A 25,872-nucleotide genomic window follows, 5' to 3' on the forward strand; every position below is an offset into this window, starting at 1 on the left:
CCTGAGAGGGGGAAAATGGAAACCTATGGAGCTGAGTGATTTACCTTAGGTTACAAAATTACTAATTTCAAACCCAGGAGTTAAAATGAGAGCCTTTTGTTCAGCATCCCATTCTCCTTCTCTGTTTCATGAGACTCCCTCTAAATCAAGGTGCTTCTGACAGGATGCTTGGGTACATGTACTTGGCCCCAATTCTAAAACATTTCTCCTTAAAAATCACATTTCTCCCTAGCCTCAAAACACTGTCTCAGGCAGTTTCTCCCTCAAGGACACAGCCTGCCCCAGCAACAACAGTTATCTCCCTTCCTGCTATAGCAGCCTACTGTACCTATAGAACTCATTAGTTTGAACCAGATGTGTACTGAACTGGCTGTGTAATGGGTCATAATGACATTTACTACTCACTGACCAATCATATGTATCCTAGCCTTGCACATACCTACACTCCCTTACATTAATCTTGTCTAACAAGACATTGATGAGAGAAGCCTGGTTTTTCCTGGTTGGCCCTGACCACTGGTTGTCTTAGTGACGTTTCAGGCCTAAAATCACACCTTCAGGTACTACACATTGGGTTATTTCCCGATGACTTTTGGGTAAAATACCTGTTCAGCAGACATCAAAAGTGCATGTTCCTTTAAGAACTTGACTACCCCTTAACTACTCCCTAATCCCACTCCAAAACACGTACTTAGCATATTTGGCACAAGTGATACTATGGAATATCCTGTACCCCTTTAAGATTACAGATTTCCTAAGAACTCTTGCCCACTGAAAAGTGTAATAAATCTTTACCTTGACTTCAACAGTTTTTGAGTTCGTGAATTCTTCTCCAGATGACCTGCCTCTGGTAGCCCAGTCTTTGTGGGGGTCTCACATCCCCTTTCCAGCCCTCATCAATTCCTGCTTTTAAGGAGGTCCAAATTCACCCAGAGAGGTGCAACAAGCATGGTTAAAGAGAATTGGAAACCCTGTCATTATCTTCCTTCAAAAACACTTTCCTTTTCTTAACATCCCTATTACTTCCCAGTGTGCTATCATTTCCCCAATCACCCGGAATCACAACCTAGGTTTCATCTGTACTCCTTACACTCTTTCACCCCCCCCCCCCCATTTAATCAGTTGTCAAATAATAGTAATTCTACCTTCTAAATTTCTTTAGTATTCTCACAACCCTTCTTCAATCTAATGCTGCCACCAGCCTATTAGAGTATCCTTTACGATGGCTTCCCTGCCCTGAGTCTCTCCCCACTCCAGTCCACCCTTCTCCCAGATGTGAAAATAAACTTCCCAGAACATAGGTCTGCCCATGTCATCTTCCCCCTTCCATCCCATTCAATAAACTCTACTGGCTCTGAAGAAACAAATGTAACATCTTCTTTTTTGGTTATAAAGCCGTGACTCTTTCCAGCATAAACAGTCTTTTTACATATTCTTTCCCTCTATAGAATTTCCATATAATCTAGTGGTGCTGGCCTCCTTGCTGTTCCTTGCACAAGACATCACATCTCCAGCTGTCCCTTGTCACTGTAATGGTCTCTTTTCTCATCTCCACTTCTTGGTTTTACAGGTTTCCTACAAGTCCCAGCCAAAATTCCACTTTATACAAGAAACCAGTTCACAATGGTCACCTTTAACTTAAGTGGCTTCAACCCAGACATATTCATCCTGGTGGGGATCCCAGGGCTGGAGCAGTTCCACATCTGGATTGGCATTCCTTTCTGCACTATTTACCTTGTGGCTGTAGTAGGAAACTCAGTCTTACTGTATCTCATCCTCATGGAGCGTAGCCTCCATGAGCCCATGTTCTTCTTCCTTTCCCTGCTGGCTTCCACTGATCTGGTGCTGTCCACAGCTGGTGTTCCCAAAACCCTCAGCATCTTCTGGCTTGGAGCCAGGGAAATCACCTTTACTGGCTGCCTCACTCAGATGTTTTTCCTTCACTACAGCTTTGTTTTAGATTCAGCCATTCTGTTGTCCATGGCATTTGATCGCTATGTGGCCATCTGCTCCCCACTGAGATATACCACCATCCTGACTCCACGAGCTGTCATCAAGATCATTGTAGGTATCTGCTTTCGCAGCTTCTGCATCATTCTCCCTGATGTTTTCTTGCTGAAGCGCCTGCCCTTCTGCCAGACACGCATCATCCCACACACATACTGTGAACATATTGGTGTGGCCCGCCTCTCCTGTGCTGATATCTCCATCAACATCTGGTATGGCTTTGCTGTGCCCATTATGACCGTAATTTCAGATGTAATATTGATTGCTCTCTCTTACACACTTATCCTCCATGCTGTCTTCCGCCTCCCATCTCATGCTGCCCGTCAGAAGGCACTAAGTACATGTGGTTCTCATGTCTGTGTCATTCTTATGTTCTATACACCAGCCTTTTTCTCCATCCTTGCCCACCGATTTGGACATAATGTTCCCCGAACCTTCCACATCATGTTTGCCAACCTCTACATAGTCATCCCACCTGCACTCAATCCTATCATCTATGGAGTTAAGACAAAGCAAATAAGGGACAAGATTGTCATCTTGTTCTCCCCAAAGGCAATCCAGTGACATGGTACTGTGAATCAGGAAGAGTGTATAATGAGCTGTTAGTATGCAACTATGATAACAAAATAGCCATTTGTTAGTTGTTCAGTCTTGCCTGTGGATATGAGCTCTCAACTAGAGAACACTTTAAATTTTCACTCAGGCTTGTAAGTGCACTTAAGGGAAGGGATTCCATCCAATCCAATTCAGTTTAATTCAGCAACCATCTTTTATTCATCTCAGCATCTACTCCACAGCCTAGGACCATGTACATACTAATGACTCAATAAATTATGCAGTGAATAGTTCTGGAATCAATAAATAAATGATATTGACCGACTTGTGAACCTTCAGAAGTGCAAAATCCATTTTAGGGGAATTTCAAATACATGATCATTTATTAATAGGTATGGGTATAAATGACTGCAAAGAATCTAAAAGCAGCAAAAACTGACAAATAAAGATTAATCTGGCTCCTTCTTGGGCTGTATTTCTTCATCTTCACTGTGGCCAATTCCTAGCCCTAGGATCTTCTCTTTATATCATATCATCTCATACCATACTGTACCATATCATATCTTATATATGTATATATATATATATATATATATATATAAATTTTTTTTTCTTAGTATCCATCTATTCTTATGACTTAAGTTTACCTTTATTCAAATACCTCAATCTCTGTCTCTAGATTTGACATCACCTTTGAGGTGCAATACCTCAGTTTAATTGCTGACAAGATATAACATCAGAAGCATACCCTAGTGAGAATTAAACAATTATTGGATTCATAGTAAAGAAACAAACAAAACCCCAAACCTATGCTCAGTGCTTGACTCTATTAAATACTGTCTCAGTTTTAGGTAAGTCCAATAAATTATTTGATTCTCACTATCCTCCATTATTAAAAAAGGGTTAGAATAAATGATCTCAAATGTCCTCTAATTCTGCAATCTTCAAAGAAAGAGGGACAGGACCCAAATGTACAAAAAATATTTACAACAGCTCTTGTTCATAGTATCAAATATTGGAAGTTAAAGGGGTTCCCATCAACTGACCAAATATGTACATATGAAAACATACATACACACACACACACACATATATATATACATACACACTTGCACACACACACACTTGCACACACACAAGTAAGTGTGTGCCATAAGAAATGACAAAAGGAATGCTTACAGAGAATTCTTAAATTTTTATGAAATGATAAGGAAAAGGAAGTAGAACCAGGAAAATAATTTATACAACAAACATAATATTGTGAAGACAAATGATTTGGAAACACCTAAGAACTCTAATGAATGCAATGTCCAAACATTTTTCTACAAGACTGATAATGAAGCATGCTAATCATCTTCTGACATGGAGGTGGACTCAGGTGCAGAATAAGTTATTTTTTGGATAGGAACAATGTATGATTTGTTTAACTTGACTATGCATATTTCTTACAAAGAGTTTTTACCTTATTTACTTTTTTCAGTGATGGGAGGAATAAGTGGGAGAAAAAAATTAATATTTGTTTTGAAAAAAAAAATAAATTCTATGATCTTCATTTGGATTTTAAACTATTTTCTCAAACTCACCAGGTTGAAAAATAAACATCATATTTCTCCCTCCCCTCAAAAAAAGTCTTTCTCTTCCTCTCAACTTCTTCATTTCTATTCACCACTGAATTTTATTCAACAATGAAAAATCAGTATTGGGAAATAGCATTAATCTAGAGATGTTATGATTCTCTTTGCCATCCTATGTTCTGTATTCCACCAATCACATGTTATCATTTAAAATAGATTTCATTAATATCTTTGGTTTGCATTAGTCATATTTTCCATTGTATTCTTCCTCCTACATCATCCAAGAAAGCCATCCTTTATAATAAAGAAAAAAAATAATAGCTAGAATTTTTGTAGCAGTTACTATTCCAAGGACTATGCTAAGTGCTTTACATATGTTTTCTCATTTGTTCCACACAACCTTGAGAGGTAGAATGCTATTGTTATCTATGTTTTATGGTTGAGAAACGTGAAAAAAACAGAGGTTAAGTGATTTTCCCAGGGTCACACAGTTGGTAAGTTCTCAAGCAGGGTTTGAATTCAAGTCTTCCTGACTTAGAAAAATAAGCATAAATGATATATGACACAAAAATAATGGGTTGCATTTATTTGGTTCATAATAATCACTGCTAACTTTGATATAACATATACGTTGTGCTAAGCACCAGACAAATATCATCTCATTTGATTCTCGTGACAACATGGGGAAGTAGATGCTATTTTACCTCCATTTTACAGATAGAGAAACTGAAGCAGAAGCTAAAAGCTTCTGGGTTACACAGTTAGTAAGTGTCCAAAACCAGCTTTGAATTCAGGACTTCCATTGTACCACCTAGCTGCTACTGCAAAAAAAAAATGTTTCATATAATTTATCAAAATTAGTTTTAATCTTTTGAAAACTTGCCTCCATCCCTGGTTTAGTTATGAATTCAAACTGTACCCAGAGTTATGACTGGTATTTAACCAGTTTTGCTTCTAGCTTTTGTTTTTAAATATAATCTTAATATTCAAGTCACAAATCCATTTTGAATTTATTGTTGATACAAGTTATCAGGCTAAACCTAATTTCTACTAGGTTGCTTTCTAGTTTTTTTCTGGCAGATCTTATCAAATAGGAATTTCTTGTTCTAGGTAATTTCTGGTTTGAGATTTATTGAACACTGTTACTGCATTCAATTATTTCAATTTCTTCCTGTCAGCTTTGTGGTGCAGTAGAAAGTACTCTGTGTCTGGAGTGGAAAATCTGAGTTTAAATCAAACCTCAGATACTAATTGCATGATCTTCAGCAAATCACCTCTACCTGCCTCAGTTTCCTCGAGTGTAAAATGAGGCTAATAGTAGCACCTATCTTCCAAGTTGTTGTGAAGACTAAATGAGATAATATGTATAAAGCACTCAGCCCAGAATCTGGCATATATATAGGCACAATAAGTGCTTGTTTTCTTCATTCCTGTGTAAACTATTCCATTGATCTACTTTTTAAAAACCAATAGTAGTTAGTTTTGATGATGGCTCTTTCACAATAAAGGTATGGAAATTAATTTGTCCTTTTTCACAATTTCCCTGGACATTCTAAATCTTTTGTCTCTCCTAATGAATTTTGTGATTATTTTGTCTTCCTCTGTTAACTATCTCTCAAGCACTTTGATTGATATAGTGCTAAATACTTACTTAATACTGATAATATTTGCCATTTGTATTACATTGGCAAAATCTAGCCTAAACACAGAATATTCTTCTAGACAGCTAAGTTGTTCAATTCCCTAAGGAAGTTCATATAACTTTATCTACAGAAGAATTTTCTTCTATTTGCTGAGTCTCACTCTCTGGGATTTCATAATTTTATATTTTTCGTATGTGACTTCCTTTTCTTCTTATCATTGTAATATCGAAATTCTATTGATTTCTGTGCATTTGTTTTGTAGCCTCAAACTTTGCTGAAACTATTATCAGTTTCTTTCAGATTTTCTAAATAAACTAAGCTGTCATCAGGAAGTAGACATATTTTTGTCTCCTCTGTCTATCAGCATTCCTCTAATTTCTTTTTTTTATTTTATAGCTAGCATTTCTAGAACTTTTCCAATAATAGCCAAGAAAGGGGGAATCATTGTTTTAATCTCTAAATTTGGAAGGCTTCTAAAATTTTAATATTCAATAAGATATTCAATAAAATAGAAAAAAGACTTTTGAAGCATTGTTAATGTTAGAACTTCATGCAGGGAGTAATACAACACAAGATGGGTTGTTTCAATACAGAATAAGGAAAAGGCAAAGGGAATGAATTTATAGTCAGAGCGTAGGGGTTTCTCTCCCAACTCTGCTGACTATGTGACCCGAGACAAGTCATTGAGCATCTCTGAGTATCAGGTTCTTCATCTATAAAGTAAGAAAGGTAGATTAGATAACATTTAAAGGGTCTCCCAGCTCAAAATCTACAGTGATCCTCAGACCAGCAAGTGACATGTGGGAGTATGTAAGTGAATAAGGGTGTATTTTTCTTCTTTCTAGGTGGTCAAGCAAAAGAAGGAAGAGGAGAGAACAAACCATAGTCTCATATACATGGATATAATTAATCAAAGCACCTTCCACCCAGTTCTCATCATATTGATAAGCATCCTAGGCTTCAAGAAACTACAGTTCTTTGTCTTCATTCCTTTCGGTTCTGTATATGTAGTAGCACTTGTGGGTACCCCTTTGCTTACCATTCTTATCTGGTTAGAGCACAGTCTCCATGGGTTCATGTATCTCTTTTTGGCTATGTTGGCTATGACAGACTTCTTGCTATCCAATACCATCATGGCAAAGATGCTGGCTCTTTTCTGGGTGCAGACTGAGTCCATTTCTTTCCAGGCCTGCCTCACCCAGATATTCTTTGCTTTTTCATTTTTATCAAAGAGTCAATGGTTCTTTTTCCCATGGCATTTGACCGCTATGTAGCCATCTGCTTTCCACTAAGACACACCATGATTTTGACCCACTCTGTGATCAGGAACTTTGGAGGGTTTTCTTTGGTCAGGGCCTGGCCTTCATCTTTCCTTTTGTCTTCCTTGTTGATCAGCTGCCATTCTGTGGAAACAATATCACTGCTGATATTTACTGTCTCTAGGCTGACCTATGAAGATATCACTGCCAATAATATTTATACTCTGGTGATATCATTCTTGTCCACAGGCTTAGATGTCTTGCTCATTTTCATCTCCTATGTGCTTTTTTTTCTTCTAGCTGTCTTCCAATTCCTATCCCATGATGCCCAGTTGAAGGCTCTAGGCACTTGTAGTTCACATGTATGCCTCATCTTCATGTTCTACCTGCCTGCCTACTTGAGAGTGCTGGCCATCCATCTGGAATGTGGAATTCTTCTGGCCAATCTCTATGTGGTTGTGCCCAGTACTTTGAATCACATGATATATTGTGTCAAGTCCATACAGATCCGGAATATTGTCACATCCAGGATCTCCAAGTTGGGTCTGGATTTCTGAGCTGAAGTTTTCTAGGAAAATTGTACAGCTTAAATATTGTGTATAAATCACTGTAGGTTATAAATATTGATTAATTGTTTCCAAATGAAGTAGTGGTTGTAGATGGAAGATATTTCCTTTGATTTACATAAATGAACTTAATAATAACTGCTAGCAGTTATATAGAGCTCAATGATTTACAATCTACTTTACACATATATGCAAACACCTATATAATACACAGATACTTATTATACACATGCACACATATGTTACATGCTATACACACACAGACACACACTGACACAAGTATGTGTGTGTGTGTATATATATGTGTGTGTGTGTGTGTGTGTGTGTGTATGCATATTCCCTCCTAATTACCCTAATACTGAGAAAGGTCTCATGAGTTACAAATATCATCTTTCCATGTAGGAATGTAAACATTTTAGTTTTAATGAGGCTCTTATGACTTCTCTTTACTGTTTACCTTTTCATATTTCTCTTGATTCCTGTATTTGAAAGTCAAATTTACTGGTTTCTGGTCTTTTCAACAAGGATGCTTGGAAGTCCTCTATTTCACTGGAATTCCATTTTTCCCATGAAGTATTATATTCAGTTTTGCTGGGTAAGTGATTCTTGGTTTTAATCCTAACTCCTTTGACCTCTGCAATATCATATTACAAGCCCTTTGATTCCTTAGTGTAGAAGCTGTTACATCTTCTGTTATTCTGATTGCGTTTTTACAATACTTGAATTTTTCTTTCTGACTGCTTGTAGTATTTTCTCCTTGACCTAGGAACTCTGTAATTTGATTACAATATTCCCAGGAGTTTTCCTTTGGGGATCTCTTTCACAAGGTGATCAGCAGATTCCTTCCATTTCTACTTTACCTTTTAATTCTAGAATATCAGGGCTGTTTCCCTTGATAATTTCTTGAAAGGTGATGTTCAGGTTCTTTTCTTTTCTTTTTCAGGTAGACTAATAATTTTTAACCTATCTCTCCTAAACCTATTATCCAAGTGACTTGTTTTTCCAATTAGATATTTCACATTGTCTTCTATTTTTTTTCATTGATTTGGTTTTGTTTCATATTTTTCTTTCTTATAAAGTCTTTGGTTTCCATTTGCTCCATTCTAATTTTGAAAGAATTATATTCTTCAGTGAGTTTTTGGAATTCCTTTTCCATTTTTCCAATTCTGCTTTTTTAAGGTATTCTTCTCTTCATTGGCTTTTTGGACCACTTTTGCCATTTGGGTTACCCTATTTTTTAAAGTGTTATTTTTTGCAGCTTTTTTTGGGATGGGGTTCTCCTTTAGCAAGCTGTTGACTTCTGTTTAATGATTTTCTTGCATCACTCTCATTTCTCTTCCCAATTTTTCTTCCACTTATTTGACTTTCAAAATCCTTTTTGAAGTCTTCCATGGCATAACATCATTTCATATTTTTCTTGGAGGTTTTGGCTGTAGGAACCTTGCCCTTGCTGTCTTCCTTGAGTTGTATGCTTTGATGTACTTTGTTGTAAGAAAATACCTTTGTGGCAAGAAAGTAACCTTCTCCAGTCTTATTTTTACCCCTTTCTGTCATTTTCTGAGCCAATTGTTTGACTTTTGAGCTCTTTGTTAAGTGGGGGGAGATGAACTGCCTCAAGTTTCAGGGTATTTGTGCAACTGTTTTCAGAGATATATCTAGGGACCTGTACATTCTCACTTCCTCCAAGGTGGTGTGATCAAAAGAGAGGTGTTTGCTCCTTTTCTGGCCTGCAATCTACTCTGTGAGCAACCACAACCACTTTTTTCTACCCTGGAACTGCGAGTAGGATTCCCTCTCCACAGCCAACACCAGTTTTGCCACACCAGCACTCCTCCTTGCTCCAGGACTGTGAAATAGACCAGTCACTCAATTCCCCCACTGTCTCTAGGCTGAGAGATTCAGAACAGCCACTACTGTGGCAGTAAGCGTTGCCACACTGTGGCTAAGGCTGGGGCTGAATCATGTTCCTCACCCAGGTAAAAGAGCTTTCCCACTGACCTTTGAAGCTTTCTTTACTGCTTGTGGGTTGCGAAGTTTGGAAACCACTACAGATGCCAGTAATTCAGTGCCCTGAGGCCTACTCCAGTCTTGTATGTCCTGCTGTGATCCATGCTGGTCTATGCTCCACTCTGAGACTGGTGCAATAGACACTTTCTATCAATCTTCCAGATTATCTTGGTCTGGAAATCTATTTCACTCTGTCATTTTGTGGCCTCTGCTGCTCTCCACTTTGTTCAGAGCCATTTTTTAGGTATGTGGGGTTAGGAGGGAGAACTCAGGCAGGTCCCTTCTTCTACTCCATTATTTTATCTAAATAAGTTGATATACAACACCTTGATCTAGAAGAGCATATTTGGCAGTTTTTGGCTGGGGGAAGGAGACAAGGTTTTCAGCAGCTTTGTTAACTTATAGTCATTAATTATGTCCATGTTTTGCAGGAGATCATCAGGAGTCTATGGGAACTTTCCAGTACTCTTTTCTATCTCTGTGTTTCAGAGGTAAGCAGGGAATATTGTCAGATTATGGTACAGGAGTAAACACCATAGTTCAAAAATTCAGAAAGAACAAGACAGAGACAAGTCTGAGGTAAGCATAGTGAAGCAACTGCTTTTTCTATCTCCCTCCTGTGGATTTGCTATAAGACATAATGAAGGGAAAAAGTAAAAGCTGGCATATGTATTATTTAATTATGTAATCGTTGTTATAATAATATATAATGTATGGCATATCACTATATTATATAGAAAAAGTATACATAATAATATAATTGTATATTACATAATATCATATTATATAATATAGAGGTTGCAAAATTTCTTTATATACATCATATCATTTAAGTCATGCACTCATGTTTATGTTGAAGATAATTTGGTGGAAACAGGATACAGTTTAAAAAGTATTCATTGCATGTGGAGTCAAGAAGACCTAGATTTAAGTTCTGATGAAAATATTTTCTATCTGTGTGACCTAAAAAAGTTATTTAATCTCTTTAAGGCTCTTTCTTCATTCACGTACAACGAAGATCATAGAAGTATATACCTCACAGACTTGTTTTGAGTTTCAAATGAAATAATACATGAGAAGTATTTTGCAAACCTTAAAATCATTATTTAAATGTTCTCTCACTTGATATATCTATCTATCTATACACACACATATATACATATACATATATATACACATACACACATATTTGCATATATGTACATATAGGTGTGTACATATATATATATGTATATATATATATATATGTCATATAACACATCTTCTTTCTCACGACAGCAACAATGAAGTTCAGAAAAGTTCAATGGTTGCCTGTGACTATATAGTTTGAAACTATCATAGATGAACTTTGAATTTTTCAAGTATAGCACTTTATTAACTGTATTGCTTTTAAAGTAATTTTTAAGATCCATAATCATGATATTTTTTAGCACCCATTGAAATGAAAATGGAAATGTTATTTTAGTGGGCGTTATTAGATCCCTTGAGTGCTTCTTCCCTAAGCACATTTGGGGTACAGTATCACTGAACCAACTCATTCCCTGTTAGTTTCCTGGGTCTAGTCTTATTGAGTTTCAACTGCTTTCTAAATTCTCATCCCTTTCTCCCTCAGAGCAGAGTACAGAGTGGGACAAAAACAACTATGGATGTTAACGGCGTAAGGAGTCACAAAGAATGAAAATATGCATTTAGATCTCATTGCGAAGTCCAGATTTGTGTCACCTCAACAGAGGAAGATATTTTCATAGAAATCTGGCACAAGCCATGTTACAATATTACTTTTGCATGAAACTGTAGCTTTTAAAGTGGTGGATCCCTAATTTGACTTATAATTCGTCATTTTCCCTCCAACATGGAAAAAATTACATTAAGAACAGTTGAATAAATGATTCATCTGAGTGCTTATTTATGCACAGATATAAGCTTGAAAGAAATATTATGTTGATGACCCTAGTTCTCCAAGGTGAGATCTTTTCTGCTTAACTATTTTGCCACTGACTCTGTAAAGGCATATTTCCATTCCATAAACATTTATTATTTCAATTAAGTTCATTGAATCTTTATTAATCATCTATGTACTAAAACAAAATTTAAAATAGCCTCTGACTTCAAGGAGTTATATATACAGTTTATCTGAGCATACAGAACTGTTGAATAAATGATTCAGTGGGGTATACATTTAAAGCATAGTTGTAAACTTAAAAAAAATACTGTAATAGCTATCCCCCTTCTTCCATGTGAAATCTGTTCTGCTTAACTGTTTTTATAAATGAACAGCATGAAAACATAGACATATTTTCATTATATGTTTACTCATTCAATTATAATTATGAGCATCTATTAAGCATCTGTAACATGCTAAAAGAAAATAAAAATAGTCTCTGATATCAAGCAGCTTATAGTCTACTGGCAGGGATGGAGACAAAATATGCAGGTAAGTAAAAGCAACATAATTTGAGAAGGAAGTGAGCACTTGTTAGTGCTATCAGAAAAATATTCTCTTAGTTGTTGGTGCATGAGGTGAGCCTTGAAAAGCAAGAATTTTGAGAAACAAAGGTGAGGAGGAAATGCTTATAGCCTATGTGAAGTCACGAATATGAGAGATGAAAAGTCAAGTTCACGGGAAAGAAAGTGGATCTGCTTGTCTTGAACGCAGAGTATGTGAGGACAAGTAATGAGGAATGGATCTGGAAAGATATACTGGAACCATACACTGAATGGTTTTAAACGTCAAGTTTATTCCTGAAGCAACAGGAGCCATTAAAGATTGTTGAGTGACAGAATGATGTGGTCAAACCTATGTGTTGTAGGAATGTACAGAGAAGAAGTCAAAGAAGGAAATTTATTAAAAACAAAAAGTCAAATTAAGCCCCTCTTGATTACTTAAGGGTAACAATCTTTCTTTCTCCCCATCTCTGCAGGTTATCTTTTCTGCCCAATATCTTCAGCAATTTCTTGTATCTGCATAATCTCTGTGTCCTTTTCATCATTCAACAGCTTTTAGCTTATTACTCTCCTTAAATATTGGCATCTGGAACTAAACACAGCATTCCAGATGTGGTCGGATTGGCTCTCTCAATATTAGATTCTATTAATGCATCCTAAGCTTTCGTTAGCTTTTTTTTCCATTTCTCATTATTGATTTTCACTGAACCTGCAGTTCGTTAAATCCCCAGTTACTTTTCACATAAAGAGTTTAAAGTCACAGCTTCCCCATAACATATTTGCATAGGTGAACTTTTCAATAAAAGTATAGGACTCTTCATTTATCCCTGTTACCTGGCATCTTACTAAATGCAGCTAATCATTCCAGCCTCTTAAGATGGTTTGGAATCTTGATTTTGTTACATAAATTAGTTTATTCCACCTAAAAGAATGAATAAACAAAAGAATATTCAAAACCAAAAAGGTCCAATGATGGGATAAATTGTGAATTCTCCATACTTGAATATATTTTTTGCATCTTTATTAAGATAAATTTTATTTAGAGAATTGTCAATAAGTTATCATTTTAAAACATCTTAAAGACTTATTTAACTGTGCATATGAAGTTTTTTATACTATTACACGAATTTCAGTCTCAATCAGCTTTTCAAAATTAATGAACTTAGCAGCTATGAAAGTTTTTTTCTTGTGATTAATAAGTAAAATATATGAATGATTAGAAGCAAACCAAAAATATGCACTAATAAATAACCTCTGATGTGCTTGTTCTTTTGAAGACAGGGAAGAAATGTAGGAAAAATTCTTTTAAAACAATATTGGAAACCTATATGACTAAAGATTCTCACTAACATTTAAGTATTTGATCTAGCAGTAGACAAAGCATGTGTTTAGAAATTTGCATGAGATTTGACCCCACTGACATTCTTAAAATGACAATTATAGGTCTTTGTAAGATATCAAAAGCCAAGGGTCACATTTTTAATCCTTGCTGAAAGTACTGCTTGTTCATTGTGTAATCTCAGACTTAGTCCAATTATATAGCAAAGCGTGACAGACTATTATAAATTACTCTGTCGCAAATTGAAATGTAATATTCAGAAGGCTTAATTTGTTATTGATATAAATTATAATCTTCTTTCATTAGCTTGGAGCTGAATAACAGTTGATTTTTGGCCTTCTGTAGCTTTTATAAATTTTCTATTCACTTTTAAAAACTAATGTGTAGCTAGATTAATAATTAAAAAGACCTTAGCATTCTCCACTTTCATTTTCTACTATTTCTTAGTTTTAGAACTGAAAACCTGAAAAGTTGACTTCCAAAATGAAAGGATTTAAAAAAAAAAAAAAAAACAGGCAACCATTTTTTGTTCAGGAGCATGGCTACATTTATTTTGCTCTTGCTGGCCAAGAAAGATTGGTTGTAACTTCTGTTAAAAAAAAAACAAAAACAAAAACAAAAAAAAAAACACAACATTTTGCACAACATACACAATTTTTATCAACTGACAGTCAAAGCAGTTTACCATGAAATCTTGTTTCCCTAATCTATTTAGGTTCTCCCTCTGCTCCAGATTCCCAGATGAATCCTTAAAGGAAACTTAGCTTAATATTATGCAATTTTAATGCATTTTCAAATATATGTGTATGTGTGTTCATGTACATAATATGTGTGTATATATGTATATGCTTATGTACTACCTTTATAATTCTGTTTTTAAGTATTTTTCTCTTCCTAGCACTCTCCATTGAAAAATAAATATGCACACTCAAAACAGTTAAAAGATAAAATTCATTTTTATTTTTGATAAAGCATGCAAAAGTTACACACTTTTTGGATTGTTGCATGTCTAAAATTGATAAAAATTGAAACGCTTAACAAATCTAGACAAACAACAATCTTATGGTAGAACTTAGAATTCAAACAATCACTAAACAGAGTACTAAAGATTAAAATAAAATATGGCCAAAGTGAAAGTTTGGCAGTCTATAATATTCATTATGTTGTCTTGATGATCTTATACTCCTCCCTGTATTTTAAATGAATTTGTATTTTGATATAAATTATAGTTTCAGCAAACAACTGTGAACTATTTTGAAAAACTAGCATAGCAAGTAAAAATTACAAAAATTGGTGACTAAATCATTCATTGTTTTGCTTGGCGCTATTGCTTTTCTGCCATTTGTTGTTGGTGAATAGTTTCTTGTGCGGTTTGCTACATTATCTTTAATTTTTCAAAAGTCAGAAATTTTAGTGAGAGAAGTTTGGGTTTTCACAGAATCATGGTGGACACATCTTCCACAGACAACTTTCCTCTTCTGGGAAGGATTTCTTGGAACATTGGCTTCCCCTCTGCCATATCAGAATTACTGTTTTCCTTTGTTTCCTTTGAATTTCAGTCCTGAACAGGTCTGGGGACTGCCTGGGAGAGGGAAACAACAGCTACAGAATTCTCTCTCCTCCTAACCTGGAAGCTCCAAACCTGAAGATCTTAAATCAGTGGACAAACAAAATTTTTGTGCAGAGAGAACTCTTGATTCAGGTAAGTATTAAAGGTGACATTCTCTCATATCCCATCAAACCCATCAAATGAACAACTAATTTTTCATTCTGATATTTAATGTAATAGAAATAGCCAAACCAGGTCAAAGTAAATCTTAATTTTACCTTCTTCTACGACATCCCCAACCAACTGAGGAGAGATTCTGAGAAAATTCCCTCTCTTCTCCCTGTCCCCTAACAACAAGGGAAGAAAGTGTTCATTGTCTTGATGTCATTTCGCTTGAATCAGAGATGAGAGGTAATTATTGACACTGCATTCTCGTGGGAATGTTAAGCATGAAACCTTAATATAAGTGACTCAGAGTCTCATTGTCCATTATACCAGAGATCCTGCTACTATAACCAAGACAAAATCGCCATACCAACAAATAAGGTGAGTGATACATCTTTCTGAAGAGTGAAAAGAAGGAGTTTCAAAGGGGATGAATGAGTCATAGACAAACATAAAGAAAATAAGAGAAGAACAATGAAAAGGTAATGAGGGAAGGAGGAAAAATGATTGGTGTGAGGATTGCTGGAAGTGCAGAGATAATGGGAAGATAAGGAGAACATCTGAGGGATAATGATGAAGAATAAAAGGTAATGAGAAGGAAGGAAAGATAGTTCTGGGGATATGGAATTTTTTGAATGGGTTGGGGGTAATGAGGGGTTTGAGAAAGAATAAATGAAGGGAATATTTTGGATTGTGATAACAATAGATGGATATGATGAGACAGTACTGGGTATATGAAAAGAGAGGTAAGAATGAGTTGAAAGAAAGAAGTATAAGAAGAAAGGAGTGGGGTAAGATAGAAGGATGGCAAAACAGTAACTGAGTTGGAAAGAGAGATAATGTAAACGTAATGATCAATCAATTAATAATGAATTCATCAATTAGGAATTTGGCATTTTCTAAACACTATGCCCTGTGCTTGTTGTTGGAGGAGGAAAAACATAGCAATATAAAGATAGGTTCCCTTTTTCAGAACTTACAGCCTAGCTAGTGAGGCAATTTGTAACTTTATGGACAGAATAATAAGCAATATTTTGAGACAGATACATCCATGATTTCATGCAAGTGGGAACTCCTTTCACTATGGCAGGTCACAACCATCCATTCCCACTTGTCCTATGCAAAGCACATACGTTTCCCCTCATAAATCCTCCTAGGGGTAAAACAGAAACTACCCTAATTGGGAGAATGCTCTTCTAGGTTTTCTAATGTCCCATGGACAACAGTACAACATTTGACCTTTCTACCTTCCCCCCTTTTCAGTGAGTGACCTATATCCTATTCCAAATATCAGTTTATCAATCAAAAATTATTCTGTCTAAAATGTGTTTATATGGAAATGCCAAAAAACAAAATAAAATGATATGGTCCAAAAAAAATAACATATATAATTATGGGCAAACAGCTATAAGGACATAAAAATATAACCAAAAGATATTCAAAGTAATTTGGGGATGAGGCAGTAGTAGCTGAGGAAACAGTAAAAGCCTCAGATAATAAGTGGTATAGGAACTGAGCTTTAAACGAAACAAGAGATATTAAGAGGTAGATGGGGGATGACACTAATTCCAGGTATTAGGGACATAGCATATGAGAACAATCAGGTGACAAGATTTATTTAATTAAAATTGTTCATTGACCAAAATATAAAATAAGTGTCTGTTTGGCACAGTTGAATTCTCAGTTTGTAGAGGAAAAGAGGATAAGTGATAAGGATGGTTATAATCCAGGGCAGGTCGTTTTGTCCAGGGGCAAGTCTTTACCATTCTGTGCGGTTTTCAGCAAAAGAAGTCACAGACTCATTAATAGTATATAGGAAAGATAGCTGTAGCTTACTGAAACCTCAGTGTCCCACTGTGGTCTATATCTGTGCTTGACCAAATGAAAGTAAATGGAGGTGGCCTCACAGATATGGCCAAAGTTAGAAGGTGGCAGCCAAATTTGTTCATCCAGTAGTTAAGTAAAGCTATGGGTCAGGCACGTAGAGACTATAAGAAGATAAGGAAAACATAAAGAGCCAGGGAATGGATTCTGTAAACACCTGAAAAGAACGAGCATGTAGAAATGCAGTTAGAACTGGGTCTGGGATCTCTGTTCATTAAACTCCTGTTTCTGTAGGACTTTACCTTTTTCAAATTATCTTCACAGCGAAATGGTGACATAGTATGTAGGGAATATCAGTTTCATAATCTACCTTTTATACAAAAGAAAACAATGACGTTCTATACTTTATAAGTGACTAGAGCCAGGGGTGGAAAACCTGTGCCCCAAGACCACATGTGGCCCTCCAGATACTCAAGTGCAGCCCTTTGATGAAATCCAAACTTCACAGAATAAATCCCCTTCATAAAAGGATTTGTTCTGTGAAATTTAGATTTGGTCAAAGGGCTGTACTTAAAGACCTAAAGGGCTACATGTGGCCTCAAGGCCATGCGTTCCCCACCCCCAACTAGACCAAGTTATAGAATTGGAGTTGCAACTACACCGGTAATAAGAATAATAGAATGATGATGATGATGATAGATTTTTAAGACTAGAAAAATGCTTCATTTCACCTTCATGATAATTTTAAAAGTAAGTGCTATTATAATCCCTATTTTGCAGTTGGAGAAACTAAGGCACAGAGAGGTTAAGTGACTTGCCTAGGGTCATGTAGCTAGTATCTGAGACAGGATTAAAAATCAGTTTTTCCTAACCACAGGCACAACATTCAATTCTCTGTGCAACCTAACTTCCCTGTTAGCTAGCTAGCTTTTGGCATATAAATCTGGGGTTTCTGATCCAAGCCCACTGTTCATCTCACTACATCAGTTTCACTCTGTGTAAGCTGAGCCTAAGGCTGCTGATCACACAAACATTTGCTATTGAATCCTGACCTTAGCACATAGTTAACATTCTCCTGCTTGGAGCCTGATCTCTGAGTTCAGATTGGAAAATCTAGCTTCCTTCCACATTTCTCTTTGCAAGGGACCACCTAATTAGCAAGCTGTCCTCTGCTCTCTAATCATCATTCTATATAGCAATGTTTTCTCCGATGCGAAAAAATTCCCAATTGATTACCTAGATTTGTTTGAGAATGTAAATAGGTACTCAAAGATATTGTGGATATAGCACACTGCAACATTCTCTGACAGGTCATTGACTTATTCTTAGTATCTTTCGTATTACTACTTTTTGTCATAGGGCAAGTTTATAGTACTTTGTGTTTTCCTGGTGTGTTTGGAAAAATGGAATTGAGTGTTTAATTTGTCCAAATCATGAATTTTAGAGGATAGTTTTTATTAAATTATTTAACAGGCAATGGGAAAGCATTTGAGTTGCCATGACCCTGATTGGGCTATTTGGTCATGGAATGGAAAGAGGAAATGGAAATATAGATTTTCTGAGCTGGAGGAGACTTAAGAGGTCATAAAATTCAAATCATAGCTGCACAAGAAAAGAGAGTAAGATAGAGCACTAGACTAGCAGTCAGGAAGACCTGATTTTATATTCAGCTTCAGGCACTCACTAGCTTTGTCACCTTGGGCAAATCATTAACCTTTGTTTGACTCAATTTCCTCAATTGTAAAATGGGGATTATAAGAGTTGACAAGGTAGTTCTGAAGGCTGAATGAGATAAAATGCCCCCTGATTCATGTCTGATAAATTGTTGTCTATGCTGGTTCAGAAGGAACCTCATCTTTTGAAAGGGAAAACATGCTTCTCTGATCCTACTTCTTAAACCAGCCAATCCAACTTTTGAACAATTATAATTGTCAGAAATAAGTAATTTACATTAAGCCTAATTTGCAACTTCTAGTAGTCATATCTAACAAATTTAATTCCTCTTACACCTGAAACACAATCAAATATTTGTTCATAGTAATTGTGCTTCTCCCCTCTACCCCCTCTCCTTGTCTTCCAGGTCTGAATAATAAAAGAGAGGCATTACTGTTCACTTTTCTGGATGCAGTAAGAAAAAGTAAAATTTCATAAAGTTCAGCACAAGTTCTAGGAGCCTCTTATATTTGATCAGTAAAAGGAAACACTTATTGAAATCTGTCGGGTACCAAAGAAACCAACTTTTCTGTACATGAAGAGTCAAGACAGGGGTAAGAGAATAAAAGAATGTCTTATGAATGAGCTGTTGAAAATGTGAGATAGGTAGGCATAGCCAAATGCAATGTAACTCATTTTGGAATAAGTAATTCAAATTATACATTTGAATTGATTGATATGCAAGAATCCCTAAAAAGTAACTAGAAGTTCTTGAACCTTTTCCCTTTTAAGACACTTATTTGCCATTATTTCCAGATTTAAATAAGACAGTATAATACCGGGCATTATCACAGAAAAGGCTTGGAGGCAAAGCCACATATTTTTACCTTGGCCTCCTATAGAAAACCCAGGCTGGGCTGCGGACCCAAACAATTATATCATGAACCAGAGAGTTCTTATTAATTTTCTTTGTGTAATCACACTACAGACCCATGAGGAAATAGAACATGGGATGGTGTAATTTGAGTTTTAGGCAGAAGTGTCCAGAATCTATAAAAGGAAAAGGGGAGGGAGCGGAAATAAGTATTGAATTGACAGTTTTTGTGATCCAGGGACGCTGCTAAATTCTTTACAAATATCATCTCATTTAATCCTCACAATAATCATGTGAGGCAAGTGCTATTATAATTGCCATTTTACAGTTGAAGAAACTGAGGCAGAAAGAAGTTAAATGACTTCCCCAGGTCAAATAAGTAGAAAGTGTTTAAAGCTGAGTAGAAAATCAAGTCTTTGTGACTTTAGGAACAGTGCTCTATCTAATAAGGTGACACTTTGCTGCCTTTGAGAAGAGCAGACTTCAGTTCAGCCAGAGAGTACATGGATGAGAAAGAGAAACAAAAGTCACTGAAAATCAGGTTAATGGGAAAAGAAGGGTAAAATTTAGATACTATAGAATTTTTCCATTCCCTGACTCTGATCAGTATCACCTCATAAGGAAATCTTCATAGATTATTTTCAGTCTAAGAATGATATACTAAAATAGTTATACCAGTAGATATACGAAAATAGATGTGTTGAAATCCAAAATGAATTAAGAGATGGGAACACAATATCTAGCATGTGACACTGAATGCAAGTCAGTTCCAGAGGAGCTACATCCTTTGAAAGTGAATGGCCTGGAAGATGTGATTGCTGAGCTATCAGTGCACTTTGAGAAACCGAGAACTAGAAAAAAATGCTCTCAGACTGTAAATGAGTGTGTTTTCCCGAATTTTTAAAGAGTAGGAAGCGTTAGTACCTTCAACCCATGGATCAATGAATTTGACTTTAATTCACATAAAATTCTAGAAAATATCATTGAAGAAATGACTTTTGAGTGACAAGTAAAGGAGAAATGAATGATGATCACTAAAAGCAATCGTGGCTTCATCATAAGCAATGTAGGAGAGACTCATCTCATTTCCTTTTTTGAAATTGTTATTATGCTGTTATGATATAAAAAAATATTCAGGTACAGTATACCTTGATTTTAGCAAAACTTTTTGCAAACGTTTTATCTAATGATAAGATGGATATATTTTGTATATTACATATAGATGTGTGTATATATAGATATATAGATAAAGATATATCTTAGTGGACAAGATGTATATGTGCGTATATTTGGATATGTGTATTTATATATGTATTCATATTATTTACAAATATATTATAAAATATATAGAGAGACAGAGAGAAAAAGAGAGAGATTGGTTTATAGTGAAGCTAGAAGGATTAAAAAATGCTTAAACAGATCAAAAAATATTTTTTCACTTTATTCTTTTTCTTGTTTGTTGACCTATTGATCTAGTTCTTCTTTCACAACTGTAATTAATGTCAAAATATATTTTACATGATAGCGCATGTATAATCTATATCAAATTGCCTAATATTTTTGAGCAGAACAGGGGAGGAAGGGAATGGGAAAATCTGGGGCTCAAACTCTTGTAAAAATGAATGCTAAAAAGTATCTTGGCATATAATTGGGAAAAATAAAATACTGTTAAAAATTTTGAAAAATTTAAAGACTTTAGAACTCTGAGCAGTGCATCAAGAAACCAGTAATTCACAGGATTCAAAAGGAAGTAAGCTACTCACCTCCTGACAAAGAAGCAATGGACTCAAATTAGAGAATAAAATCTACATTTTTAGAAATGGCTAATAAAAATCTTCCTTTACTTTAAAAAAGTGATTCAGAAGAGGAGTACTGGGAATGCCTGGTCATATGATTGAGCAGAGAACTTACGTATGGGTGTAAGTGGAATTAGTGCAATTTCTTCATGACCTGTCTTGATATTTAAGATCAGGTATGAGGGTATTTCAAGGAAATTCTCAAGCCAGCCATGTTGAAGCTGTCATTCCTCTACAGATCTCATTGTTTTCTGAACCTCTTTCTCCAATATGATCCTGTTTGGGTAGCCTCCTTCCTTTTCAGCTTTATTTCTATGATGTTACATTAGATTGTAAGGTCTTGATTACAGGGATTGTGTGTTTCTTTTTGCTTGTATTTGCATTCCATAGTTTAGCACAGTGCCTGGATACAGTAGGAATTTAACAAATGCTTGTTGACTTGACTTCATTGATCAAAGATTTTCTCAGACAAGAAAACCTACAGACCATTCATGTTTAGTAACAGACCTTCATAGTAATGGAATGGAAGGCAGTAAAAAAGAAATCAACAATGTTTGAAAATCTGATCACAATGCCACAGTGGATCCCTCAAGTTTACTGTGGGTGAGAGTTGTCCTGCTAAGTAGTCTTTCTTACTCTTGGGAGTATACTGCACTCTAATGGTTGTGTGGAGACTACTAATGAGACACAAGTAACTCATTCCAAGTGACCTACATCTTGGGTGCAGGCATCAATCTGAAAGAGTTGTTACATTTCATGAGCTTAAGGTGTGAAAATGTCAAAAAAAAAAAAAAAAGAATGGGGTTGTGGTATTATGAGGGGGAAAGAAAATATTCCTTTTAAACCAAGGATGAGAAAATTTCTTGGGAACAATCAGGCAAGGAAAATAAAACTTAAGGTAGACAAAGAATCATAGGATTATAGAATTTCAGATTTGGAAAGAAAAAGATCATCTGGTAAAATCCAATGATTCTTAAAAAAAAAAAAAAAAAGATCCATACTACAACATCCTCAACAAGTGATTATCTTTGCTTGAAGATGTCAGGTGAGGGGAAATACATTACTGGATGAGACAATGCATTCAAATTTGAGATGGTTCTAATCTGTCTCTTTTTAGCTTGCATCCATGGCTTTTAGCTTTGTCTTTTAAAAAAAATATTAATTAATTTTTAGTTTTCAACAGTAATTTCCCCAAGACTTTGAGTTCCAAATTTTCTCTGCATCTCTCACCTCCCCCCAAACCAAAGTGGCATGCATTCTGATTACCCCTTCCCCCAGTCTGCCCTCTCTTCTATCCCACCTATTATCCACTTCCCCCTTATTTTCTTTTAGGGCAAGATAGATTTCTATACCCCATTGCCTGTATGTCTTATTTCCAAGTTGCATGTAAAAACAATTTTTTAGCATTTGTTTTGAAAATTTTAAAACTTTGAGTTTTAAATTTTCTCCCTACTTCCTTCCCCACCCATCCTCAGTAAGAAGGCAAGCAATTCAACATAGGTTATAAATGCGTATTTATGCAAAACACTTCCATAATAATCATGTTGTGAAAGACTAACTATATTTTCCTCCATCCTATTCCATGCCCATTTATTCTATTTCTCCTTTTTCCCTGTCCCTTCTCAAAAAATATTTATTTCTGAATTTTATTTCTATCATCCCCACCCCCACTAATCCCCTTCCCCCTTCCTTTCCTGTAGGGTATGATACTCAATTAAGTGTGTATGTTGTTCCCTTCTTAATCCAAATATGATGAGAGTAAGGTTCCCTCATTCCCTCTCACTTCCCCCCTCTTCTGCTCCACTGGGACCTTGTTCCTGCCTCTTTCACATGAGATAATTGAACCCATTCTACCTCTCTGATTATCCTTCCAATATATTCCTCTTTCACCCCTTAATTTTGTTTTTTAGATACCATTCTTTCATATTCAACTCACTATGCCTTCTATCTATCTATGTGTGTGGGTGTGTCTGTGAGTGTGTGTGTGTGTATGTATTTCCTCTGCTATCCTAATACTGAGAAAGCTCTCATGAGTTACAAACATCATCTTTCCATGTAAGAATGTAAACAATTCAAGTTTAGTAAGTCCCTTATGATTTCTCTTTCCTGTTTACCTTTATATGCTTCTCTTGATTCTGGTATTTGAAAGTCAAATTTTCAACTCATCTCTGGTCTTTTCATCCAGAATGCTTGAAAGTCCTCTATTTCATTGAATATTCACTTTTTCCTCTAAAGTATTATGCTCTTGCTGGGTAGGTGATTCTTGGTTTCAATTCTAGCTCCTCTGACCTCTGGAATGTTATATCCCAATTCCCTTGACCCCTTAAGGTGGAAGGTGCAAGATCTTGTTGTTCTGAATGTATTTCCACAATACATGAATTATTTCTTTCTGACTACTTGCAATATTTTCTCCTTGACCTGGGAACTCTGGAGAGAGAGGGAAAGGTCATGATGTATTAGGGGGTAAATAGAGAGGGTGACGTGCAAACGAGACGAGAAAGGTAGATTCCCTTAGGTTACCTAGGATAGAGCTTCTCTCTCTCTCTCTCTCTCTCTCTCTCTCTCTCTCTCTCTCTCTCTCTCTCTCTCTCTCTTTCTCTCTCTTTCTCTCTCTCTCTCTCTCTCTCCACCCTTGCCTCACAGTTTCTGAGGTCAGTACTCAGGTGGTCATACCTGAAGGTCAATCTTCAAGGGTCTCAAGTACCACTTATTCTCCACCTTCTTGGAAATGGCTAATAGGGCATAATTTGCTAAGTTCTATCTCTGTTTACCTGATACACACACATGAATATGCATATGTGTGTATGTATGTATGTATATACATATACACGATATATATATACACACATATAAGTGTATATTTTATAAGACAATAGGTCATATATACACACCTACAGGTGTATGTGTGCATGATCTATTGTCTTATAAGATACATTCAGATAGTCCACCCCCAAACACATAATATCATCATCTTGATCATCAGCATCATCATCATCTTCAACATCATTGTTTCAGCTCTCAATCTCCAAGTTCCATGAAAAAAGAAACTTGCAAAATGCAGAGAATGGACTGGGCAGATCAAAGTGTGGGCAAAAAGGATGAGGTTCCAATAATCTCCATGGTCCTATGACTCACTGAGGTTGTTAAATGAAGGAATAAGACTTTTTAAGCACTTACATGAGAAGCACTATGCCAAACAGCAGGATCTAAATAGAAAAATAAGAAAATCCTTGCTCTCAAGGAGCTCAAATTTTAAAGGGGAAAATGACACACATAGAAGATTTCAGTTGCAAATCAGATACAAAAGCCACATGGATCTTAGGATACAGCAACAAAGCAGATGTTAATTCAATTATCTCAGTGAGCCTGTGAATATTTTTGCTCAACTTCAGAAAGCAGTTACTTTCTCTGTCTATACAATAATCCACGGAACCCTGAATATATAAGAACATAAGAATAATGGAAGAATAGCAGCTTGGCCCAGGATTGTTTTGGTCTGAAAAGCATGGGAAAAAAAATTAAAAGAATGAGATGATGGTGATGATAACGATGATAATAATAGTACAGTAGTGTGTATTTACATAGTGCATTAAGGTTTACAGTGTATGTTTCATATATTATCTTATTTGATCCTTACAGCAACTGTGTGATGTATGTGTTATTATTAGCCTGGTGTACACAAATACACACAGTAAACATGCACATTAGCATATCAAGATAAACCTATATATGGAAATGTTTCATATATCTATGGTCACGTACAAATTACACACCAACAAAAAAGGCGCATTACACACAGTGTCAAAAATAGGAGTCAGTCATCAAGTTTGAGTTGTGGCTCTCCTATGTACTTCTTATGTGACCTTGGACATAATCTCTTGCTTCTTTGGGTCTAAGTATTCTCCTCTTTAAAATGAGAAGGTCTTTGTGTTCATCCTTCATTGCTGAAGAAGACCATGCCATCAGAGAAATGATGACATGACATTCACTTGACTTTGTTTTGAGTGAGGGAGGGCTGTACAGGTCACCAGCCTCATTTCTCCTCCATGGCCATCTGAATCCAGTGACCAGATATTCATCAGGATCACTGGAGAAGACCCAGGATGAGGCAATTGGGGTTAAGTGACTTGCCCAAGGTCACACAGCTAGTGAGTGTCAAGTGTCTGAGGTGAGATTTGAACTCAGGTCCTCCTGACTCCTACACTGGCGCTTTATCCACTGCACCACCTAGCTGCCCCAAAACAAGAAGGTTGTTGGGGAGTGACTGAAGAAGTTGTGATATATGATGGTAATGTGTTAAAAGAAATGACAAGCAGACTGATTTCAGAAAGAAGCTGGGAAGATACGCACTGATGCAAAGTTAAGTGAGCAGGACCAGTAGAACAAATAAGAGCAATAATGTATGATGATCAGTTGTGAATGACTTAGCTCTTCTCAGCAATACACCGTGATCCAAAGCTTCCAAAGGACTCAAAATGAAAAGGGCCATTCACCTCCAGAGAAGGACATGATGGAATTTGAACGCAGATTGACACATACTATTTTCACTTCTTTTCTTGTGGGGGTTGTGGGGAGTCTGTCCTCTTTTACATGATCAATATGGAAATATACTTTGC

At 36.0% G+C, this 25,872-nt stretch overlaps 1 protein-coding gene and 1 pseudogene across 1 annotated transcript; both read left to right on the forward strand.

The window, feature by feature from the left end:
- Positions 1–1,623: 1,623 nt before the first annotated feature.
- On the forward strand, positions 1,624–2,571 carry LOC140508710 (olfactory receptor 52H1-like). The gene has a single exon (XM_072616593.1). It carries the CDS (start codon positions 1,624–1,626, stop codon positions 2,569–2,571), a length of 948 nt encoding a protein of 315 aa, XP_072472694.1.
- Positions 2,572–6,675: 4,104 nt separating this feature from the next.
- LOC140507570 (olfactory receptor 52Z1P-like) lies at positions 6,676–7,595 on the forward strand (annotated as a pseudogene).
- Positions 7,596–25,872: the final 18,277 nt, after the last annotated feature.

The sequence above is a fragment of the Notamacropus eugenii genome, chromosome 5 (genome assembly GCF_028372415.1).
Source record: "Notamacropus eugenii isolate mMacEug1 chromosome 5, mMacEug1.pri_v2, whole genome shotgun sequence".
In the NCBI taxonomy this organism is placed as follows: Eukaryota; Metazoa; Chordata; class Mammalia; order Diprotodontia; family Macropodidae; genus Notamacropus; species Notamacropus eugenii.

Excerpts from the sequence above, each read along its gene's own strand:
- LOC140508710 (XM_072616593.1), top strand. The coding sequence starts at position 1,624 with ATGGTCACCTTTAACTTAAGTGGCTTCAACCCAGACATATTCATCCTG.